Here is a 20,292-nt window from a genome sequence, read left to right as displayed (position 1 = left end):
GGGACCTTGACTATGAATGAAAGAAAGAAGATTATGCACAAAATCTAATACACAGTAAATGCTTAATACACATAAGCCATTACCATTGTCATTATTATTAAGCTTTGCCCCTAAGTCCCTGGCTTTTTAAAAAATTTATTTATTTTATTTTTTAGTTCGATAGTGCTAATTATAAACATTATAGTATACACATAATGGTCACTAGGTTTTACAACTACATATAACCTAATATATATGTATATGCCCTAACATATGTTAAGAATTATTATTACCTCTATTTAATCTACTATGATAACTTATTCTTATCCCTAGGTTCCTACAGATAGTTTTTACCCTGAGGGACGCAAAGTCGATCCACGGGACACGTCCGAAGGACCGCCTTTGTCCACCTTCTTCCGGTTAGATCCCAGAACACAGACCAAAAGATGCGCGGGACGGACGAATAGGGCGGCACACCCTCCTCCCCGCCTGGCTCCGCCCTCAGCGGATGCTCGTAGCCCTGCCTCTGACGCAGCGCCTCTTCAGGCTCGGGCACCACTTGGGCCGGCGCGCTAACGTCACGGGTGCGCGCCTCCTGCACCTTCTCGCGCCTGCGCCGTTGGCGGAAGGTCGTCCCTGTGACCGGCTCGGCGTTTGGAGAAGCTGTCGCCATGTTGTCGGTGGCCTCCCGTTCGGGCCCGTTCGCGCCCGTCCTGTCGGCCACGTCCCGCGGGGTGGCGGGCGCGCTGCGGCCCCTGGTGCAGGCCTCGGTGCCCACCACCCCGGAGCCTCCAGTGTTGGACGTGAAGCGGCCCTTCTTGTGCCGGGAGTCGCTGAGTGGCCAGGCCGCGAGCCGGCCTTTGGCCGCCTCCGTGGGCCTCAATGGTGAGCCGGGCTGAGGGGAGCGACCGGGCGCTGAGGGGACCCCTTTTTCTCGCTCCCTCCGGCTCTGGACCCAGGGCACACCCGAGGAGGGCGGGGAAGTGGAGCGGAGCCCTGCTTGGGAGATTAGGTTTCCGGTCTGGGTCGACCTTGGGCAATCATCTGCACCTCCCGGGTCTCCGCTCTCACCTGTGCACGGACGCAGCTGGGTTGAGCGATCGCAGAGTGACCTCCGGCCCTGGCCTTCCGTGCCTCTGCGGGTTTGTTTCCGTTGGCGGCCAGTCTGGGTAAACCACAGGCCAAATTTTGTACTTCCCTGGATAAATTCAAGAACTCTGAAGACCGATCGTTTCAGCAAAGTCTGACAGATTTTGTTGCTTACAGGTCGTTTGACTTTGGCAAATTTCTAAACGTGTTGCCTTAACCAGTGAAATGGGTGAATGATTATACCAGTTTCTGTCGTGAGCTTTAGATGGAAAAATTTACATAAAGCCATTAATGAGCACATTTTGGGGTACTTTATACGTGCTCAAAAAACAGGAACTGCTATTAATATTTGGGACGTTGTCCCACTTACCACCACCTGATCCCTTTAGTGCCCTTCTCTTTCACGCCCCCTCCCAACAACAACAACAAAATACTAACACAGGCCCCAAGTCATTAATGGTGTGAGTATTAGCAGCGTTTTCATTTGCTGGGCCGGTATTTTCACACTGTAATCAGTTTATTCCTCAAGAAGAGCAACAGGCAGAGGTTGATTTGAAGGACTGAGTTAGCCTTCAACTCTCACAAATCCTACTCTGTTTTTGGTGGCTTGTGTTCCATTTCTTTTTTCAGGCTCCGGATTGGAAATCCTGAAATGGCAACCTGTAGGCCAGTGTGCCTGTAGTCTGCCCAACCTGCATAGTTTTAAAAGGAAGATTTCTTGTGTGTCTTAAAATGTTGGAATCTGGCAGCACTGAACTCTAGTTTCTACATGGGAAAAGTCTAGTGTGCTGTGCACTGGCTGCCCTCTTAGTTGGAGCAAGTGCTCTTTCAGTTAATCACAGTCCTCACCAGACCTACTTCATTGTGTTACCTTCCTGGCCCCACTGACAGTTGATTTGGCAAGTAGGACAAGTAATGCTTGCCCTACAAACTAAATTGCCCCCATTCTTTATTCTTCCTCTATTCACCCTGTTCTCTACTGTAAAATAATCTGCTCAGTTTTCCATATTTCCAAGTCTTACCAGGTCAATCTCTGTTCAGGATCAGGTCAATAAAATCTTTTATTTGCTGATTCGTTTATGCTTTATAGTACGTAACACTTTCCACTATTGTGTTTCCTGGTGACGCCTCTGACCTTGTGCTTGAGGGCATAGAGAAAAATCTTTATTTTTCTATTTCCTACAACCTCAGATTTTGCATCAGTTCAGAATATTTGTGGATGAATAAAATGGTGATTTTTTGTTTTGTTTTGTTAGGGGGCACCAGTGGGTTTTGGAGACATTGTTCAGGGCATGAACAGGGTACACTAGCCCATCCTAAGCCTATTCTTTGGACCTGGAGGTGAGAAACAATAAGGGAGTAGAAAACTTCAACAGCAAAGGCAAAAAGCATCTTTGGAATTTGTGTAATGGCTAAAGGGTTTTTTTCTAAAAATTAGAGGCTTACCTGACTTTTCCAAGACTGGTAAATAATATAGAACCATAAGGCAAACTTTTTCTGTGATCATGTCTTCAGCTTGTAGCTTCAGTTCACATTAAAATCTCCTGTCTAGATGGTTTGTGGAAAGATAGTGCTGAGGGTGTGAGAGGGGAGGATTCGATCAGGAAAAGATCCTTGAGGTAAGGAAGATTTCCAGGGCACATAAGAGTTCACCTTAAAACAAAAACCTGTTTTGTTATAATCCCTTACGTTTCTGTTTCTAGAAGTATCTGATTCTGCTCGAGTTTAGAACTAAATCTAGCTAGCATTTTTGCTGCTTAAGTCACACCTAATAGAGTTAATGTAAATTACTTAGAGAATGACTGTCACAGTATGGCAGTTTAATTTCCCAAAGTGTTCATGGTGGTGTACAGTATAAAGTGTAACCTGCTAGATAAAAGGGGAGTAGACAACTGGATCTCTTGGACCGCCAAATCTCCGGAAGAGAACGTCAAAACCATTCTATTTAATGTTCCTGTACGTTTCCTTGTATGCTGTTAACATGGTCAGGGATTGTAGATACTGTTTTTAATGTAAAGTATGAACTTAGGTTCCTTCATCTGTTAAGTATGATATACATCTTTCCTTTTTAATCCCAGACAATACTAAAGGAAAGTAATTCATACTTGATCCCAAACCCCAGTCTACACTGATAGGTTAGCATTAGGGAGAGGTAGAGTAGTATATAATGCAATGTCACTCTGCCATAGTTGTGAATCTCAGGTAGTCACTACCCATGTCCTGGTCCCCTCCAAAAAATGTTGGGTAGTCAGAAAAGTACATAGAATGATGTTGATAGGTTACCATTGTTTATGAATATAGTTGGCCCTTGAACAACATGGGTTTGAACTGCGCACGTCCACTTCTGTGTGGATTTTTTTATATATATAAATATGGTATAGTACTGCAGATGTACTTTATGATTTTCTTAATTTTCTTTTCCCTAGCTTTATTATAAGAATGCAATAGATGATATATGTATATATAACACACAAAATATGTGTTAATTGACTGGTAAGGCTTCCAGGCAACAGTAGGCTGTTTTGAGGGAGTCAGAAGATAACGGAATTTTGATTGCATCTGGGGTTGGTGCCCCAGACCCCCATGTTGTTTAAGGGTGAATTGTACTTAGGGCTTCCATTGTTATTGACCTTGAGAACCACGTGAAAATAGTTGATATAGTCTTTATTATAATGTTTAACTGTTCAAGAAGTATATTAGGATGAGACGGCCTAGTAGACTAAGTAGAATTGCAACTTATATGAAAATGCATTTTTAAGTACATATTTCTTTTAGAAACAACACATTTTCTAAGTGAGGAATTTTTAGTGTCCCTTTTCTAAAAAGGAAACCTTGTGGCAAATTTCCTAAAATGCATATACAATTTGCAAAGAGATTTGCTTCCTGAAACATACTTAAAAGTGATGCCAGTAAGTTCATTTTTTTGTTAGATATTTAAAAATGGTATGGGACAAAGGACATAATCTGTTTTTTGGTTTTTTTTTTTTAGCAAAACTGGGGTGCCTGGGTTCCTCAGTTAAGGATCTGCCTTCAGCTCGGGTGTTGATCCCAGGACCCTGGCATGGAGCCTCCCTTGGGCTCTCTGCTCAGTGGGGAGTCTGTTTCTCCTTCTCCCCCTCCCCCTGCACATGCTCCCTCTCTCTCTCTCACTCAAAGAAATAAAGTCTTAACAAAACTACTTATATCCAACATACTACATAAATAGTAATTGTTTGTTTAACATTCGTTTGACACAAAGATCTGACCTATTTAATTGGCCTGCAGTAGTAGTGTTTCAGTTGAGAGACCCACACCAATGAAAAAGAAAGATAATGCCTTTACGCTTATAGAAGTTATTGCCCTTGACTGAAGAGTGGGATATATGAGAATTTTGCTCTTTTATCCTGTACCAAATTGAAATAATTGGTTCTTTTGGAGATTTCATTTGATGGTTGTATATTTTGATAAGGATGTTCTTTTCTGTCCATTAGTGGCTTTACTTGAAGTCAAATAATACTAATTTATGCTCCAGAGTATAAAATAGAAATCTCTAAATTTCCTGCAACTAAAGTTAGGCTGACAGTTCACAGAATGTTTATTATCTTGTAATAAGTATTTTATGAATTTTTAGCAGTTCTTTCAGCAAGTAGGTAGATAGGAATGTAAAGTTAGACATTTGGTTTAATAAGATGGTCACAAATCAACTTATTGGGTAGGCTTGAGGAGTTTAGGGTCCCTTGTAATCCAGAGAATGTGAGAGATAGTTACCATAATTGTATGTCTTGGCAGGTTGAATTTTCAGGGATTTTAAAATATTGCTGTTTACAGTACTGTTTAACTTTTTAGATTTGATGCACTGAATTGTTAAGAATTCTGAATCAGCGGTGCTCAGTCAGGAGAAACTCAGGTTTACACATATAATCTTGTGATTTCTTACCAGTATGATAGGTAGTGATTGACTTCATTTCTTTTTCAGTATTTTATATGCTGGCACTGCCAACTTGACAATTTCTGAGATCAGTGAGTGCCATATTTCACATTTTTATAACTTGATTTTTGCTTATGAATTCACAAAGATTATTTCCTAATGTAGGTCCCTTTCACGGTACTCATCTAATTGTGTTTTTTAACTTTATTTTGCAGTCCCAGCTTCCATTCGTTTTTCCCACACAGACATCAGAGTGCCTGACTTCTCTGACTATCGACGCACCGAGGTGTTAGATGGTACGAAGTCTTCAAAAGAGAGCAGTGAGGCTAGAAAAGGTTTCTCCTATTTGATAACTGCAACGACTAGTATAGGTGTTGCATATGCTGCCAAGAATGTCGTCTCCCAGTTTGTTTCCAGCATGAGTGCTTCTGCTGATGTGTTGGCCATGTCGAAAATCGAAATCAAGCTATCCGATATTCCAGAAGGCAAGAACATGGCTTTCAAATGGAGAGGAAAACCACTGTTTGTGCGCCATAGAACCAAGAAGGAAATTGAGCAGGAGGCTGCAGTTGAAGTGTCCCAGTTGAGGGACCCACAGCATGATTTAGATCGAGTAAAGAAACCTGAATGGGTTATCCTGATAGGTGTTTGCACTCATCTTGGTTGTGTACCCATTGCAAATGCAGGAGATTTTGGTGGTTATTACTGCCCTTGCCATGGGTCACACTATGATGCTTCTGGCAGGATCAGGAAGGGGCCTGCACCTCTCAACCTTGAAGTTCCCTCATATGAGTTCACTGGTGACGACATGGTGATTGTTGGTTAGAGACCTGGACTCAAGTTCTAGGCTCCTTTTGGTCTTCTTGTCACCTCAGAAGACTTATAAGCAAGCCTTCTATACTTAAGTTGATTTGAAATATTTAAGAATTGCTAATAATGTATTTGCAAACATTAATGTGAAGTAAATTGAATTTAATGTTGAATGCTTTCAAGCATTCACCTAATAAAGCCACTGTTAAACATTGTTAACCTCAAAGACTTAAAAAGTGCAGTTTCTTTGATAGTTAATTCTCTTTAAAAATTACAGGCTGGTGTATAATATATTTGTGAAATCTATAATGAACTTTCTCCATCTTCTTTCTTTGTGTCAGGGACACAGATTCTACAGTGCTGATGGTTAGACTGAGGTACAACTAGCTGGTCATTTCCAAGTCCTGGAAGATATTTGTGGCATTGGCAGAAATAGTAGTATCCAGGTTTCCCATCTTGTCTCTTGCGCATGAGTCCTGGCTATGTGTGTCCTGCCCCGTCTCCACCCCTCCACACTCCCCCGACCCACCCACCTCAAGTCTGTGTGGTGATGTTGAATATACTCTATGGGAGAGTCCTAAATGAGGTGTTAGCAGTTCGGAGGGTTTAGCCCCACTTCTAGGTAGCCAATTTCCTGCTTGTGTGACAAGTCAGGAAATTTTATTTTTCACATTTGGGAGTAAGTATTTAGAATTTTTCAGTTTTAAGAGGCAGTGGTGGGATATTATCTGAGAAAAGCTTTCCAGAATGAGAGCTGTTACTTTCTTCATCTGGTGTGGCTATTCATGTTCCCATTGCTCCTGCATCCACCCTATCAAGAGGCCAAAGTATCTGACACAGTGTTAGTGTAAAAATGATCCTGCTGGTTTTGTTTCTGCAGTGATTACATTTTGAGGTATTTCAATTGTATTTCACAGTCACCAATTTTCACTGTGAAGTGAAGGCACAGGGGGACATCAGAAGCCACACACTCTTCTTGCTTTCTGCCTTCTACCTTCAGTTACACAGGTGAAACAAGACAGATCTGATACTCCCCCTGGGAACTGGGAGTGCGCTGTGCCCTTCGTTGAGAGTCAACAGCTGCTTTGATAAGTTTGCCTTTGCTCTTTGGCCATGGGCCAGTAATACACCACTGGGTCCATCTTTGATCACATGTGCATTTTTAAGAAAGTAAACTAGATTAAGTGGTTAGGTCTTCCAAAGGGAACTGGCTGTCTGGGTTCCAGTCTTTAAAATGGCAGCTAAGTGCATCAAAAAGAAAATGTCAAAGTTTTTATGCTTATGAGCAGGTATTGGGGTCATCTGTACCATTCCAGAAAGAAAATTAGGTGTGTTAAATGGGGCTTATTATAATAGTATTTTATGTTGTTATTTAGGTAAAACTATAAGACCAAAGGTGCCAAACATCGCTAGTTTACTAAAAGTAGTGAAATTACATCATTATAAGCACAGTGGGTATGTAGTATTCATTAATATTTGGAGCATCTCACAGGAAACAGCTGCCCCCCCTGTCATGAGTCCATGAAATGTAGGTATTTGTTGGATATTTTATCGCTGTAGTGAAGATTACTTTTTTCCTAACATTTATGAGGAAGATCATTTTACACTTTCTTCTCATGCTACCTTTTTATGATGCCAGTTGTCCACAATTTATTTTTTAAAACTATACCAATATATGTATTATAAACTGACAAAATTTGAAGTTGAATTGAGTTCCTACTTTTTAAAAATGGCAGCAGGAACTATTCGTCACTTCCTCAGGATATGCTAATGTAGGAGCTCATATATTTTTACAGTCAGAATTCTTACTTGGAAGAACTTATGGGATGATAAATAAAAATTCCAATTTTTATTTGAAGATAAATTATTAAGCCTGGAGTAGAGGCCTCAAAGCATTAAATGAATTCTTAGACCCCAGCAAATCTGAGTGACTTTTTTGGGGGGGTTTGATTTTTCCTGTGTGTAAGTTTAAAGGAATTTTGTTCCTTTGGGCATAACTGAAACTGCTGAGCTTTTAAAATATCCATGTGTGGATTGAGTTGGGAACATGGCATAGTGGAAGTACTGGAATTTAGGGTTTTAATTCTGGCTTTGCCATTTCCTAGCCATCAAACCACGGCCCTGTTCCTTAACCTCTTTTGGGCACTTTTTTCCCCCATCTAAATTTGGGATGGTTTCTAAGAGTCCTTCTGCCTTTAAGATTCTCTGAGCCTCTTCAACCCCCCTGCCCCAATAATGGAAATAGTTTTCTTAGATAAATGTTTGTTGTGTTTGCAGTATTTGGTACTTCAATAAATACATCCAAAGCATTTTAATCAACTGAACCAATCTTTTACAATGGTAGCGTTCAAACAGGGCAGCCTTCCTACTCAAGGGGGTGTTTGTGGCCATTATTTGATTGTCACAATGGCTGGAGGATGCTGCTGGTATTGGGATGGAGGGATGGGGGAGTGGGAACAGAATACTCAGTTGTGAGGGGAACACAGGTCCACAAGCTAAAAACTGCTGGCCAAACCATCAGCACCACTTTTCTTTTTTTTAACTTTTTTATTATGTTAATCACCATACATTACATCATTAGTGTTTGATGTGGTGTTCCATGATTCATTGTTCTTGTATAACACCCAGTGCTCCATGCAGAACATGCCCTAATACCCATCCCCCCACCCCCTTCCCCTCTAGAACCCTCAGTTTGTTTCTCAGAGTCCATAGTCTCTCATGGTTCGTCTCCTCCTCCGATTTCCCCCCCCTTCATTCTTTCCCTCCTGCTATCGTCTCTCTCTTTTTTTAACATACAATGTATTTGTTTCAGAGGTACAGGTCAGTGATTCAACAGTCTTACACAATTCACAGTTCTCACCATAGCACATAACCCTCCCCAGTGTCTATCACCCAGCCACCCCATCCCTCCCACCCACCCCCACTCCAGCAACCTTCATTTTGTTTCCTGAGATTAAGAATTCTCATATCAGTGAGGTCATATGGTCCATGTCTTTCTGTGATTGACTTATTTCACTCAGCATAATACCCTCTAGTTCCATCCATGTCGTTGCAAATGGCAATATTTGGGGGTTTTTGATGGCTGCTTAATATTCCATTGTGTGTGTGTGTGTGTGTGTGTGTGTATCTCACATCTTCTTTATCCATTCATCTGTCAATGGACATCTTGGCTCTTTCCATAGTTTGGCTATTGTGGACATTGTTGCTATAAACATCGGGGTGCATGTACCCCTTTGGATCCCTACATTTGTATCTTTGGGGTAAATACCCGGTAGCAGCACCACTTTCCTGAAGAGAAATGCCCATACCCCATTATTACCCCCTCCCACCCTGAAGTGCTGCCTTCATCTTTTCATGTTTGAAATGTCAAACAACTGCACTGTGACTCCCTGCCTGGGGAGGCCAAAAACAGGAAGTTCGCGCTTTCCTAGATGTATCACAGGTGTTCTGTGCTGGAATTGGATTTGGTGGGCTGCTTGTGTCTTTTGTGATACTTTGACTAATGATGTTAAACTTATGTATCCCATTTAGTTTTTAAAAGAAGGCTTTGTTCCACAAGTGACCAAGACAAGTAAAATTACTTGATACTATGTTAAACGGTTAGAGCAGACTTATGTTTGATTATTTCAGTGGAACAAAATCCTAGATATTAGGGGGAAATGACTTAAAATAAATTTGACCAGTTGGCATCCTGACATCAGATGATTAGCATGTACTTTTTTACTGGGGGTAAAGATTGGGGCAATCTTGAGATTCCCTTTTTATTATGCATTAAACAGAGTGGTTATAGAAAATGACCTTTCCAAAAACCTTAGCATTGTTGCTAATGTCACATTTACTTTTGTCTTTCTAAGCATATCTTCATAAAATCTGTTTGACTCAATCTGAGTATGGAGAGGGCATTTGTCCTTATTTGATGTATATGGTGTAGGATCAGAATGTGCTATTAGTACGCTGTTTTCTGAACAGTGGGAATGTACTATTTGTCAGAAGTCACTCTTCATTCTCATTGTGCTGAAATGGCATTTTCTATATTTTCATGTCATTTAAATATTGGCTTTTGTATATTGACCCAAAATAAATGTGCATATTTTTCAGAATGATATTCCTGGCCCACTGTTCTAACACACTTTCATTATCACCTATTGCTAATGATTCCCCTAGATTACTTCCCTGAACTTCACAGTCATGTTCAGCCACTTAAACTGGGCATCTGTACACAGATGTTCCGTTAACACCTTAAACTGTCCAAAAGGAAAGGAAGTCATCTGTTTCCCATAAGCCATCTTCTTCATTGCAATTGGTGACCTTCCCATCTACCCAGTAATCTACTTGGCAGTAAGAACCTCTAGTCTCCTCTGCCTCCTTTTCCATTACCCCTTCCCCTGGTTCTAAATGCCCAAACCCTGCTAATCGTATCTACTTAGTAAAACAGGTCCATGACTGTCTCTGCAATTTGTAACATTCTAATAGGGGCAAACTTTGAGCACCAACTCCTAGTCCATAGACTAAGTGTACTTTTGTGTACAATCTCATTCAATCCTCAAAAAATCCTGTCAGCTGGGTAATGTTGCTATTCCTAGTTTACAGGTAGAGAAATTGAGACCCATGGGAGTGCCTTGTCCATAATCATATAGCTGGTAAGTTGGTGGAACCAAAATTTTAGTTTCACCCAGGGACTCTGAGTGCAGCATGTATAGTCCTGATCACGATCCTGTATATGTATTTGTGTGTATATACCTGTGTGTATCTGTATACATAAATGTATATAATACATATATGCATATGCATTAATTGAGGCCTTGTCAGTTCTTGCCTGGGCTATTGCAGCAAGGTCTTTTTTCTTCCTCCAATCTTCTCCCCTTAAAATCCATCCTCCATATAGTTGCCAAGTGGTGTAGAGGTAAAGAGTATGGGCTTGGTTCTTGGGTTCTAATCCTGACTCTGTCATTTCCTAGACATGTGATCTGACATAAATCACTTAATCTCTTTGTACCTCTCTCCCTTATATGAAAAAGACACTGCCTCAGGATTTCTTTAGGAATTAATGCATTAATGTTGGTCAAAAGATGACTTCAAAACGGAACATGGAACCTCGATACGGCGTCCTTACCCACATTCCATCAGTAAAGCCTTTGCTCCAGAAGGCAGCATGTTACCTGCCTTCTTGTTTTCTCTCAGTCTCTTCTCACACTGCCCCCTCTGCCTTGTTCCCCTTCCTTTTGTTTTTGTTCTCCCCTTTTGTTTTATCTGGTTTGTCCTCAGCCTGACCTTCAAGATTTTTTTTTAAGATTTATTTATTAGAGAGAGCATGAGCACTGTGGGGAGGGGCAGAGAGGGAAAGAATCTCAAGCAGACTCCCTGCTGATCATGGAGCTCAGTGTGGGGCTCTATCTCAGGACCCTGAGATTATGACCTGAACTGAAATTAAGAGCCAGGCACTAAGCCAACAGCCACCCAGGTGCCCTGCTTCAAGATTCTTTAGGTGTGGTATTCTGCACTTGAATTACATTCACTTTTCTAGCAAGTTTCCCCAAAATGAGGGCATATCCATTTAGATATCTATGTTTTCCTCTATTTTGAAGTTCACTCCTGGTCTGTCTCCCCACCTCTAGACTGAGGGAGCTGGGGACCTGGCAAGTACTTAGCCATGGAATTGAGTGCTGGGGCAGGGTGGGGGAGGGGGTTGAATTTCTGAGAGGGATTGTTTGAAAGAAAAGATTTCCAGATACTTTGTACAACATTTAAAAAATTGAACAATCATGTGTAATGTCTGTGTATCTTATTTTTCTAGGACTTTAGGTCAGAGGAGAAATGAACTAATATTACCGGATATTTTGGATTTAAGTTTACACTCCTCCCAAAAGAAAAAATTCAAAGGAATTCAAAAGGAATAAATAATTCAAAATCTTTTTTTAAAAAATGGATTATTTTACTTGTTTCCACTTGTTCATAATGAACATTCTTCTCCCCGAGTAAGATTTCAATGTCAAAAGGTCTGTCCTTTAGTATTTTATTTCCAACATTAAAATGCAATGGACATCAGGTCATTACTTATAGCATTTCATCTCTCTTATTCACTTTCTACCCTAGAATTTAGGAAGGGAATATATTGCTTAGAGGGGAAAAATATTATCAAGTAGGTGAATTGATCAATTTTTCTCTGAGGTAGGAATGATGGAGGATTATTTTCTCTTTTTCAGTACTCAGCACTATTTATTGGAAGTTAAAAATGTCCTAAGCATAGTACTGCCAGGAATAGGAGGTTAAAATGGTTGCTACTGTAGGTACTTAAAGGACACCTAAATACACTACACAGAAAGACTGTTCAAGTATTTGCCTATGCGAATGCTTATAAAAAGATTATTATAGATCTTAGATCTCTGGTCAGCGGTACAAGATTAAAAATTTTGCAAAGGGCTTCAGCAGTATCTTTGTAATAAGTCCTCCATAATGATCAACATAAGATTGGTCTAATCAGTGAACTAAAAATCCCAAATTCAAGAAACTACGCTTTATACTTCGCAGCTATTGTACTAAACTTGAGCCAATTTAAGTGCAAAAGCTTACAGTCATCTAGCTGTTGAAATCCTTATCTGATTAGAATATTTGCAAAGGTAAGAAATGAGAGTGCATAAGTAATAGTTTTTCATACAGTTTTAAAAGGGCAAACAAAACCTTGACTCCTTAATTGAAAAAAAGCTAATGCATTTCACATAATTGTCTGGTTTAAGATGATTATCTGAAATTTGCTATTTTCTTTTGTCTGTTCATGGTTAAAATTTCAACTAATGCCTCTTCCTTTATCTGAGGGAATACTTGTTTTCTTAGCTCTCACCACAATACAAACTCTTCTGTGGCCCCTGTTTGGCCCTTTAGAGAAACCGAGCATTCTGAGGGCCCCAGCTGATCTCAGTATATGAAAATGTATTCCCCTTAGTCAAGATTATCTATTAGATCTTTTTAAACATAAATCTCAAATGAGATAAAGGGTATGAAAGGCATTATAAACTGTAAAGCAAAATACAAATGCTCAAAACGTTATTTAGTGAACTGTACCAGTGAGACTATATATGACATTTAGAATATGATTAGGTATGCGGAAAGGCAATTTCAAAGGTAGAGGTATGTTCCTATTCAGACTGCGATTCATCAAGTGAAGATAGGTATTAATCCTGTATTCTCATGATGCTTTAGTCCCTGGAAATTCAGATTTGCATGTGGACATGGTTTTGATGCTAATAGCAAAGCTGAACTCATCCACAGTAATGGTTCACATTGTAGGGCCCTCTTCCCCTGCCAGGTTTTAACTAAAGGATTATTACTAATTGAATCCAAAAGCTAGTTCTCTGAAAAGAACAAGAAAATAGATACAGCTTTTGTAAGCTTGATAAAAAGAAACGAGACAAAGCAAAAATATATAAGATGAGAAGAGAATGAGCCATTATCACTTGATGGAAGATATTAAATAGTAATAAAGTAATATAAGAATGCAACTCTATGCAGCAAAGTTGTAAAGCTTGGGGGATACAGATGATTTATTAACAAAATATAAAATGCCAAAATTTACTCAAGAAGTAGAAACCTTAAATATACCAATTAGCGTAGATCAAATTAAGTATAAAAAGTTAACATGACTGGTTGGCTTCATATCTGAGTTCTATATGACATTTTAAAGAAAAGATAATTCCATTCCTGCTTAAGCTATTCTAGATCAAATCTTCTCCAATCTCACTATGCATACAATTCACCTGGGGATCTTGTTTATGATGCATATCCTAATTCCATAGGCCTGGGTAATGGCCTGAGATTTTGCATTTCTAACAAGTTCCAGGAAATGAGCTTGACGTCCAATTGATGTCCATGCTGCTAGCCCATGAAGCATTCTTTGGAATAGCAAAATTCTATACCATGGGAATGTAGGGTAAGGTGGGATATGGAAGCTCTACAATTCATTTTATGAATTCAACATAAAATTAATATTAAAACTAGACATTAAATATACAAAAAATAGCACATCATTCTCATTTACTGAATAAATAAAAATTTCTAAATAAAATGCTAGTAAAAGAAATCAAGGCTCTCTGCTCCTCCCTGTTGGATACACACTGGCATCATCCTTGAGACATGATGGTGAAGGTTGGAGTGAATGGATTTGGCTGTATTGGGTACCTGTTTACCAAGGCTGATTTTAATTCTGGCAAAATGGATATTGTTGCTAACAATGACCCCTTTGTTGATCTCAACTGTGTGGTCTACAAGTTCCAGTATAATTCCACCCATGACAAGCTCAAAAGCACAGTTAAGGCTGAGAATGGGAAGCTTATCAAGGAAAAGCCCATGTCCATCTTCCTGGGGTGAGAGCCCAGTGCTGAATATGTTGTAGAGTCTACTGGTGTCTTCACTACTTTGGAAAAGGCTGGGGCTAACATGAAGGGCAGAACCAGAAAGGTAACCATTTCTGCCCCTTCTGTTAATGCCCCCAAGTTTATGATGAGCATGAACTGTAAGTATGACAACTCCCTTAAGATTGTCATCAATGCCTCCTGAACTGCCAACAGTTTCCACCCCCCCCCGCCCCGCCCCGACCAAGGTCATCCTTGACAACTTTGGCATTGTGGATGGATTAATGAGCACAGTCCATGCCATCACTGCCACCCAGAATACTGCAGATGGCTCCTCTGGGAAGCTGTGGCATAATGGCTGAGGGGCTACCTAGAATATCATTCCTGTTTCTCCTGGTGCTGCCAAGGCTGTGGACAAGGTCATCCCTGAGCTGAATGGGAAGCTTACTGGCATGGCCTTTCGTGTCCCCACCTCCAATATGTTGGTTACGGATCTGACCTACCATCTAGAAAAAGCTGTCAAATATGACATCAAGAAGGTGATGAAGCAGGCATCAGAAGGACCCCTAAGGGCATCTTAGGCTACAATGGGACCAGGTTGTTTCCTGCGACTTTGACAATGACATCCACTCTTGCACCTTTGATGCAGGGACTTGTAATGCCCTCAATGACTGCTTTGTCAAGCTTATTTCCTGGTATGACAATTAATTTGACTGTAGCAACAGGGCTTTATGAAAAAAGTAACTAAAGTACAGGGTCTATGAAAAAAGTCTAGGGTGCCTGGGTGGCTCAGTTGGTTAAGCGACTGCCTTCGGCTCAGGTCATGATCCCAGAGTTCCGGGATCGAGTCCCGCATCGGGCTCCCTGCTCAGCAGGGAGTCTGCTTCTCCCTCTGACCCTCTTCCCTCTCGTGCTCTCTGTCTCTCATTCTCTCTCTCAAATAAATAAAATATTTAAAAAAAAAGTCTAAATCAAGATCTAAGCAAATGGAAAGAACATGTTCTTAATGGCATAACTTAGTTTCATCAAAAAAAATCTCTCCAAATTAGCATGTACTTAGGATCTCTATAGTGGTTTTTGTTTGATTGTATTTTGTTTTTTTTAGGATAAAATGGGCATGAAATTTATATAGAATAAAAAATATCCAAGAAGAGCCAAGAAAAGTATGAAAAAGAAGAATGGAGGTTGGCTTTAGAAGCAAGAACCCATTATAAAATCACTGTAGTTAGATTTATATGGCATTGGCATGGGAACAGACATGTTAGTGGAACAAAATAGACTATCAAGAACTAGATCTTAGGGTGTATGAGAATTTAATATAAGAAAAGCAGGAATCAATTCAGTGGTGAAAAGAATGGGTTGTTTAATAAACGGCGCTGGCAAAACCTACTATCCCTCTGGAAGAAAACAGAGTTGAATCCCGGCTCTCATTATGCATAAAAACAAATTCTAGGGAGCTTAAATAGGCATGTAAGACAAATTTTAAAAAATCTCAAACTATATAATCTGAGGATGGAGAAGACCTTAATCATGACAGGATCTATATCAGAAAATAGAGGCCTGTTTGTATACAAAAATGAAATCTTTTTTTTAGATTTTATTTTTATTTATCTGACAGGGAGACAGCGAGAGAGGAAACATAAGCAGGGGGAGTGGGAGAGGGAGAAGCAGGCTTCCTGCTGAGAAGGGAGCCCAATGTGATGCAGGGCTAGATCCCAGGACCCTGGGATCATGACCTGGGCCAAAGGCAGACGCTTAAGGACTGAGCCACCCAGGTGCCCCAAAAATAGAATCTTGAATAACAAAAGATATTAGCCAAATCAAATGACAATAGATTTGTAAAAAACAAAAAACTCAAAAAAGCAATGAAAATGAAAGAATTAGGCAATATCTATAGAGATTTTGTAAACTGTCAAAAAAAAGGACAAACTCCAGAAGAAAAGTAAGAAAAAGAAATGTATAAGCACATACAGAAAAAAGTAAATCTGAGAGACTAATAAATGAAAAGGTATTAAATATCTTAGTTGTCAGATTAAGCACAATGGTAATGAGATATCACTTTACATCCATCAGATGGGCAAAACTTTAAGGAGAAACATCCTTTGCTGTTGAATATGTGTGAGAAAGGGGTACTCACACTGGTAGAAACAGGAGATAATTTTAATATATTTCTCCAGACTGCTTTCCAAAACCAAAAATACACATACCCATTCTTCTGAGACACTCCCCATAGAAATAAAAACACAACTATTGGAAAGTGAAGGTATAAGAATATTTGTTTGGGTGAATTTATAGTGGGCCCAAACTAGAAACAAAATGACAATGACAAAAAAAACAATAAAACAACGTATAAAAGTTTTTGAATGTGTTTTATGAGTGTGGAAAAAATGTGGACGAATGCCACGTCCTGTTAATATGAATTATCTGGGATTGAGGTGGATATGGGGAGAAAAAAGTCTGGGAGAGATGGGGGTGGGGTGTGCACGGAAACAAGTTAACAAGGAAAAAGCAAGAAAATGAATGATAGCCCATTTTGCAAAATTATATATGTGCACCCACATACATATGTATATATATGTATACATATATACATGTATGAATATATGTGTATACGCATCTGTGTATATGCAGAAAGAGATTGAGGAAAAATGAGTTTATACAAATATCTGCAGACATATAAGGATGTCTGTGACATTGCTAAGTGAAAAAAAAGAAAATTACGAAGTAAAATGTATAATATGGCTCCCTTTGGTAAAAACAAAAACATCCTTTATATGTATATTGTTGCTTTGATTTGTTTGCATGAGTAAAGAGGAAGGTATAGATAAGCACTTCCATGCTGTTATAAGGGGTCATAAGTGTAGTGTTGAGGTGAGCATGATGATTGGGTTTTTTCTTTACAGTTTTTAGTATTATTTTACCTGCTAAAACAAACCTGTTTTGCTTTGTAATTTGAAAAACTTGAAATTATACTGTTCTGACTCTCTGGGCAGACATTTTTCCTGACTTATTACCTCACTTGGAATATCAGTTGGTCCCTTCTATTAATTAATATTAGACATTGATTAATATTTGTCAGTTGTCAATTTTTGCCTACTAGCCATTAGACATAAACTTATACACAAAAGCCATATAAAAGTACAGTTCTGGATACATGGGTAGAGTAATTTTTGAACTTAGTAACTGTTTTCTAGGAAGATTAAAAACAATAGATTTACCACTTATTTATTTGCATCACTCATTTGCAGGTCCATCCTAAATCATAGATTGCTTTGGTTTATTCAAATATGAAGGGAAGAAGGATGGAGGTTCATTGCAGAAAAGTCATTTGCATCTTGCCATATAATTATATATTATTATCTAGACCAGAACTGTCTAATAGAACTTTCTGCAATGAAGGAAATGTTCTATAATCTGTACGGTGCTGTCCAATACTGAAGCCACTAGCCACATAATAAGTGATTATTCAGCACTTGAAATGTGACTAGTGTATCTGAAGAATTGAATTTCAAATTTTATTTTAGTTTTGATTTAAACAGCCACATGTGGGCAGTGCAGATCTAGAACCACTTTCCTCACTAAAAACAAAACAAATGTCAAACCTGTTGCTTGAAATAGCAAATTTGCTTCTTTTGTCTAATAACTAGTATGTAGATAATATTTTCTGTGTATAATGCTGTAACACCTTTTTAAAAACATTATGATGATGATCCCTAAATTTTAATAAAATATTTTAAACACAAAAATGTGAATAAACTCTCATGAACCCACCATTCAGATTTAACAAATGCTAGCATTTCATTAAATTTTGCTTCAGATTTTTAAAAATAAAATATTACATATCTAATGGAAGCCCCCTTCACAATTATTCTCTTTCCCTCCCTTCTCCACATCCTGTCCATGTAAGGATATATATATTAGGCAGGTATCCTTCCTGTCCATTGGTCTCAGATATTTACCTCATGCTTTCAAGGTGGACAAAAAACAAGTGTCTTCATCAGAGTGTAACATTCTCTCTAAGTTATGTGTGTATCTGTTTGTGTTGTCTCTGCATGTTTGCCAAGAAATAATCCAAGAAAGATTAGAGGAATTACAGAGCCATAGAGAGAAGCTGAGCAACGTGGATGAGGGGTTATCTACCCCAGAAAGTGAGAGTGGATGGTGTTAAATAAGAACCATACAGCTTGATAGCAAAAAAGCAAATAATCCAATTTGAAAATGAGCAAAGGACCTGAATAGATATTTTTCCAAAGAAGACAAACAAATGGCCAATAGATGTATGAAAAGGTGCTCAACATCACTCATTATCAGAGAGATGGGAATCAAAACCACAATAAGATATTATTTCACATCTGTTAGGATGTCTGTTGTTGAAAAGATAAGAGATAGCAAGTGATGGCAAGGATGTGGAAAATAGGAAATCCTTATATCTGTTGGTGGAAATGTAAATTGGTACAGCTGTTATGGAAAACAGTATGGTAGTTCCTCAAAGATCCTAAAAATTTTAGTTCCTAAAAATTGAACTACATATTATCCAACAATCCCACTCCTGGTTATATATCTGAAGGAACTGAAATCAGTATCTTAAAGAGATATCTGCACTTCCATGTTTATTGCAACATTATTCACAATAGCTAAGATATGGAAACAACCTAAGTGTTCATCGACAGGTGAATGGATAAATAAAATGTGGTATATGTATGTGATGGAATATTATTCAGCCATAGAAAAGAATATCCTGCCATCTGTGGCAACACGAACGAATCTGGAGCACGTTATGCTAAGTAAAATAAGCCAGATAGAAAAAGACCACAAATACCATATGGTATTACTTATATGTGGAATCTTAAAAAAAAAAAAAAATAAGCCAATTTTGTAGATAAATAGAGAGTAGAACAGTGGTTGCCTGATCCTGGGGTAAGGAGGAAATGGGGTGATGTAGGCTGAAGTGTACAAATTTTCAGTTATAAGAACAAGTTCCGAGAATCTTATGCACAGCACAGTTACTGTAGTTAAAAATAAGATATTGTATACTTAAAATTTATTGGGAATAGATCTTAATCACTCTCACCACACAAAAGAGCTATGTTAACTCTGTGAGGTGATGGATGTGTTAATTATCCTGATCTTGGTAATAATTTGGCAATGTATATATATATCAAATCATCATGTTGTGTGCCTTAAATATATACAATTATGTTTATCAATTACTCCTCAATAAGGCTTAAAAAATAATTATTAGGGAAGATTTAAGTTCAGTGGATTTTATAAGAATGGACATTTGCCAATAGGTAGGAAAGGTATTTTCCTAAAGTTAGCAATTGAGGGGCATCACCATGAGGTTTTCTCTATATTTTTCATGAAGGGATTTGCCTAGGGAAGTGGTTCTCAAATTTGTGCTCATTAGAATCATCTGGCAGCTTCAAAAACCACTGATTCCCAACCCACTCCCAGAGATTATGACTTGATTGGTTTCAGGTTCTCCTGTGAGTCAGACTTTTTAAATGATCTCTGGGCGATTCCAGTATGCAGCCACAACTGAGAATTATAGCCCCAGACCAATCTTTCAAACTTGGTAGCTACTAGAGTCACCTGCTGAGATTTAAAAACTGCCTGGGCTCACCTCCAGGCATTAAGGGTTTTTAAACTGATTTAAATGGTATGGAAGCCACCAAGAGGGGGAGAGGGAGAGGAAATTCAAATAAATAAAACCAGAAATGAAAGAGGAAACATTCCATCCGACACTATAGAACTACAAAGGATCATAAGAGACTACTATGAACAACTGAAAGGAAAAATTGGACAACCTAGAAGAAATGGATAAGTTCCTAGAAACATACAACCTACCTACCAAGTCTGAATTATAATGAAATATAAAATCTGAACAGAAAAATTACTACTAAGGAATTAGTAATTAAATACCTCCCAACAAACAAAAGCCCAGGATCAGATGGCCTCATTGGTGAGTTCTATTAAACATTCAAAAAAAAAAATAGTACCAATCTTTCTCAAACTCTTCCAAAAATTAGAAGAGGAGGGAACTCTTCCAAACTCATTTTATGAGGCCAGCATTACCCTCCTACCAAAACCAGACAAGGATGCCACAAGAAAAGAAAATATTCCTGATAAATATAGATACAAAAATCGTCAACAAGATATTAA

General features: G+C 38.8%; 1 protein-coding gene and 1 pseudogene across 1 annotated transcript; both read left to right on the top strand.

The window, feature by feature from the left end:
• Positions 1-596: 596 nt before the first annotated feature.
• Positions 597-6,011, top strand: UQCRFS1 (ubiquinol-cytochrome c reductase, Rieske iron-sulfur polypeptide 1). Its single transcript, XM_028123679.2, has 2 exons — positions 597-864; positions 5,191-6,011. The coding sequence occupies exons 1-2, from the start codon at positions 651-653 to the stop codon at positions 5,799-5,801; spliced, it is 825 nt and encodes a 274-aa protein (XP_027979480.1). The 5' UTR covers positions 597-650; the 3' UTR covers positions 5,802-6,011.
• Positions 6,012-13,915: 7,904 nt separating this feature from the next.
• LOC114224445 (glyceraldehyde-3-phosphate dehydrogenase pseudogene) lies at positions 13,916-14,838 on the top strand (annotated as a pseudogene).
• The last annotated feature ends 5,454 nt before the right edge of the window (positions 14,839-20,292 follow it).

Source organism: Eumetopias jubatus, unplaced genomic scaffold (genome assembly GCF_037043125.1).
Source record: "Eumetopias jubatus isolate StellerSeaLion01/CBP00866 unplaced genomic scaffold, mEumJub1_p1.0 scaffold_10, whole genome shotgun sequence".
Classification (NCBI taxonomy): Eukaryota; Metazoa; Chordata; class Mammalia; order Carnivora; family Otariidae; genus Eumetopias; species Eumetopias jubatus.
This window is presented reverse-complemented; position numbering and strand designations above follow the sequence as displayed.